Source organism: Apaloderma vittatum, unplaced genomic scaffold, assembly GCF_000703405.1.
Source record: "Apaloderma vittatum isolate BGI_N311 unplaced genomic scaffold, ASM70340v1 scaffold14893, whole genome shotgun sequence".
Taxonomy (NCBI): domain Eukaryota; kingdom Metazoa; phylum Chordata; class Aves; order Trogoniformes; family Trogonidae; genus Apaloderma; species Apaloderma vittatum.
Genome location: NW_009706612.1, coordinates 171,005 through 176,076, shown reverse-complemented (window position 1 = coordinate 176,076; position 5,072 = coordinate 171,005). Strand labels below are relative to the sequence as shown.

The 5,072-nt window shown below is 42.8% G+C and overlaps 1 protein-coding gene across 1 annotated transcript in view; it reads right to left on the bottom strand.

Moving 5' to 3' along the window:
* Positions 1-972: 972 nt before the first annotated feature.
* The window catches only part of LOC104271251 (transmembrane protein 132B-like), a gene marked incomplete at its 3' end in the record, with an annotated part of 135,296 nt that continues 131,196 nt past the window's right edge, over positions 973-5,072 (bottom strand). Inside the window, exon 4 of the mRNA XM_009865867.1 lies at positions 973-1,116. Coding sequence (XP_009864169.1) covers positions 973-1,116 — 144 coding nt within the window. The remainder of the gene's footprint in view (positions 1,117-5,072) is intronic.

The following is a 5,072-nucleotide window of genomic DNA, read 5'->3' as shown; positions in this document are numbered from 1 at the left end:
TAAAATAATTTTATAGCATTTATATACAATATACTGCATTGCTCTGGAAGTGAAACAAAGAAACTCTCTTCCTAGGACAAGCCCTAGGAACTCACAAAGATATAAACCAGCCAAAAAAAAAATCCATACGCCAAATCTATGCAGAATTCATTGTAGCCAATTCTTAAGTTCAGTTAAAACAAGAAAAAAGCATCCCCCAAACATATAATAAAACAGATAAACCTTTTCAAGACATTAAAGGGTACCTCTTTTATGCTTAAAATTAATAACGAGCTAAAAGCTGGAAGCCATGCAGTGGTGTCGGAAGCCATGCAGTGGTGTCAGAAGTCATGCAGTCAACACCTTGACAAAGTCACATTAATGCTATTTTCATCTGTGTCAGAAAGCGAGAACCAGTTGAAGATCTTATATAGAAAAAAACCCCACAACATTGTTTAAAAGCTCCCAGCTCTCATTTTAAGAACTTTTAAATTATGGTTGCTATGTTCTGTTCTCCATCATGTTCCTCCAGATTTTGGTACAATTCAGTATCTTTACATGTAAGAAACTGCTGACTGGAAAGCAGGTGATGCAGTGAGAACCAGTTAGGAAACCTTACTGTACATTGCTAAAATAAACTGCATTATTACTATTAAATAATGGATGCGGAAAAGCCACACAAGAGCAAAGATCCCTTTGTGGGGAGTTGACTTTTCCCCAGGGAGAGGCATGAGACAGCACATTCTTTCTCGTCAGCACTGGCTGGCCAGTGAAGAAAGATGCTCCTTCAGCATCCCTGACCTTCTGTTCCCACGTGGAACACACCAGAACAGAGGGATCCACATCAGTCTCTGGAAATGCCTTAACTTTGTGTAACCTCTGGACACCACCCGCCTCATCGGTGAATCCTGAATGCGGGCCACGTCCCAACGCCGTGGAGGTGGAGGAGAAAAGGGTGAAAACTCCATTCCCCACCTTGTGTGGGGACCTTACCTTTATGACGTCTTCATCCGCTGATTTGCACTCGATGGAGTCTGAAACATCGACCACAGACCCATCCTCCTGCACAGCAACAACCTTGACTGGAACAGACACTGTTTTGCCTGTCAGAATGGCCGTGTTGAGGACTTCCGTGTCCTGTATGCACACACACACACACAGAAACGATGGATGGGCATTAGAGAAGCATAAAACCAAAAGGATGTCACAAGGGTCCAACTGATGAACCAAAACTTGCCTTTGGCAGGTACAGGAGCAGAGAGTGACCCTTCCCTGAACACTCCCTTCGAGCTCCCTGCAGTCAATGGTTTAATGACTTTCTAAGCCAGAAGTTGCATCCGGACCATCAAGTTCTGGTTTTGACAGACATTTAGACTCTTTTTCAGCCCATTCACATGTCTGGCTGCTGTGGCAAGGAAACCTGTAATGCAATTATGTGCAAAGGTACGTCTGCGGCTTGGCAGACCCGCAGTTCTAGTCAGGCACGATCTCCAGAGCGTGTCAGCAGCTCTTCTCATCCCTTTGCCCCAAATCGTGCCAGTGCTTTGGGAAGTGATTATCAAGCATTACAATAACAGCATGTCTTCCTTACTGTTCCCGTTAACAGTGTTGCGAGTTGGCTGTTTTCTCTTTTCAGGACATAAATACATGATGAGAAAAGCCACTCATGAGGCAGGGTATTGCAAACCAAGTAATGCCATCCATATACAATTTTTTTAATCTTTCCCCATCAAAATCCCACCTAGAGATGTTTTACCACATTTGTCTCTAATCCTGATGAATTCACAATGCTGGCACTCTAATGACTCTATTAACACAGCCTTCCTCTGTGTCTCAGTATGGCTGCAAGTTTGATTAATTACTCCAAATGAGTACTACAGATTGCTACAGCAGTCCCAGCCTTGCATGAGCATGTATGCAGGCTGGAGAGGAAGAGCCTCCCAAGGCCCACAGAGCAGCTTGTCTCTGTTTAAGCAGCACTCACTGTAGCCTCAAAACGTTTTCGGGGAGAGGAACGGTCTGTGCTCTCGTAGAGGTTCGGTTTGACCTGCTCCAAAAGCCAGCAGTAGGAAATACTGCTCTGAATCAATCCACTTTTCATTTTTCAACTTGTATAAAACTAATTGCTTGCCAGTTGAGAGGGAAAAAAAAAAAAGTTGCTTCAAACTAATCTAACTTTAAATTCCATTATTAGAATTGGTGGAAGAAGAAATGGATTTTAGTGAAAAATTTGATGCAGCTTGCATAGGGGGATATATTCACTATCATTTGCTTCTGTCTGCTGGGTAGATTGACAGAAAATAATGGGCATTGACCACAAGCTAAGGACAGCTGGGGAAGACCAATAAATACTTGCAACTAAGATGTATTATTAATCAATATTTGGAAACTTCTACAAAAAGCACCCAGAATTAAATGAGTTGAAGTACTAATAACACTAGTCTCATCTAACTAATATAGTCTACCAGTGCTTTATGGGCAGTCATGCTCCAGAAAAGCATTTAAGCCTGTACCCGAGTCCATTTCGGTTCAGAACAGCACTAAAAGTACGTGCTCAACCTGACACTTAAACTTCAGTGTGATTTAAGCATTTAAGTGTTGTCCTGAACAGAGATGCTTTTCTGAATAATACCTCTTGAACTAAGTACAGTGTCTTTGTTCTGTTCTCTGCAAGGCACAAACCAGATGTTTTACACAGTAAATGAGTGTCTAGTTTGTGTTTATGCTGAGTGGGCTCATTTATAAGCAGCTGCCATCCATGAGGGAGGGACACTGGGAAAGAAAGAAGTACGGGACAAAAGTGCAAGTGTGAAAGCACAACTGTAAAACCTTCACTAAGACTGAGGCTTGAACAAAACCAAGAAGAAAATATACTACCAGGTGAAAGAGAGTAATGATATGTACCTCAGGTGGAAAGAGGTTGCATAAAACAAAGAGAAACTGAGGGTGCTTCATCCACAAGTATATCAGAAAGTACTTCAATTTCACCAAACCAACAGCAAATATCCCATAAATCCCAAGCCATCAATCCAGTATAAACATATGCCAGATAGATGATGAAGACATGGTGCTCTTGGTGTCAAAAGGCTCCCAAGAAGCAGTTTGCCAATAGGCTATTTCTAAGCCATTCTTCAGCAACAGCGAGTCTTCTTCAGTGCCTCAGGGGAAACAATATCTTTGCCAAGGTCACAAACAACGAACACGTGACTAATTCTGGCAGCCCAGCTATGGAGCTCCTGCGTATCAGGGGCAGGCAGCACTCGTATGCAATTACGGTCTGATTCCACAGCCCTACTGACTCATAGAAGAAAGACTTCTTATAAGACTTCTTTTGACTTCAGTGGTCTTGGAATCAGCTTCTCAACAGGTCTGAAATAATTTCTCCTTTGTTTTTTTGCACCCTCATGTTGATCCTCACATGTGACAAAGGAAAAACAAAACCTCTGGCCTCCTTTCAACTATAATTGCTGCTTAGCTACCAAGCTAAAGTCAGACTTTGGTGCTCTGAAGGATAATGCAAAGTTTATATAGACATCTGCATTCCTTTTGTGAACTCCCTGTGAAGATGAAAGGTCTTAAAAGAGACACCTCATCCTGCTATTTCTGGGTGCTCTGAAATATGCTTATCCTACTCTTGACACAAGCACTGTCCTGAGCCTTCCCGCCTTCCCAACATGTATGGGTACCCATTGCGCTAATTAGCTGGTGCTGCTTCACAAACCTACACTTCATGGTTAAGCAATTCTACTATATAAATCAATATTTCTGCCCGATGCCTGCATTGAGTGTTACACAAGTATAATAGGCTCTGTAAAGACCTTTTTAAGAGCTGGCTCTTTATAGACTGAAAAAATTTATTTCCTCTGAGGAAGAAATATGAAGGCAGAACTGAACTAATTGGCTGTCCCTTAGATTTATAAACAGAGGGGTTTTTTTGTGCATCTTCACCAATAGCATTTAATCTAATTTCTGTCAGGCTTGGTTACTTCAGAAAAAAAAAGTGTTACTGAATTTAAGATACCTGTGCTGGTATACCTGTGCAGCATCTGAAATGTAGAGGGAGGGGTAGTAATGTTAATTTACACTGATAGGTCCTCGTGCGTGGCACAGCATCACTGAAACATCTGGAACAACGCCTGGGGACCACCAGCACAAACCCCAGCTGCTGAAACTGCAAAGTCCCAGGTGAAAAACTGGGAATCCCTTCCTGTTTCTTTTGTTAAGGGTCTCACCTGCCAGACCGTGACCAAAACCTTCAATTCAAGCACCCTGGGTGGAAGCCACACGTTCATATTGCAGGCTCTATCCCTGAATAATAATTATGTGCATGTTTATCTCCAGCTCCTTCTCTGTACCTGAATGCATTAGCACTTCAGCAGAGCTCTTCTTAATTACAACTGTAACCCGCTAATAGCGTTTCTTTGTTGTCTGAAGGAATCTACTTCTTATCCAGCCTGGGCTAAATTAAAATTTAATACAACATCAGGTCGCAACAGAACTAGGAAGCAAATGACAGCTGTTTAATTAAAACCTAAAGCTGATTAGAAGGCACTACTGAGAGAGATACTCCAGAGGAAGAGCAGGAAACTACTGAAACTTAAGGCCAGAATAATGGCTTTATTTAAATATGAATAAACCCTGTGCACAGCCATAGTAAATGTTTGACAACTCATTGCTTTGGACAAATGGGGTGGAAATGTGAGCGTCAAGAGTCATGATAGAGCTGTGATTACCAACACTGCTGTTACCTGTGTGCGTGACCAGAAGCAGGGATTGCACTAGACAGGCACAAGCCAACAGAGGAACTTCAGGCACAAAGTTCCCAATAAACACTACCAAACCCTCCTTAGGCATGTGACTCCACAGCAGCACACCCAGCTACCGTAAACTCACGTGACACAGGTCTCCTCCTCATCTTCTGGTTGAAAAACAAAGATGTGGAGAAATAGATTATGTATCTCCCAAGAAAGCATCTCAGGAGGTGGACACAGGTGACCTTGACCCCAGGCCAAAGCCACCAGCACATCTTTGCTGCCCCTCGGGGAGCAGGGAGCATCCTTTCCACAAAGTCGGGCGAGGCACAAAAGCGCCAC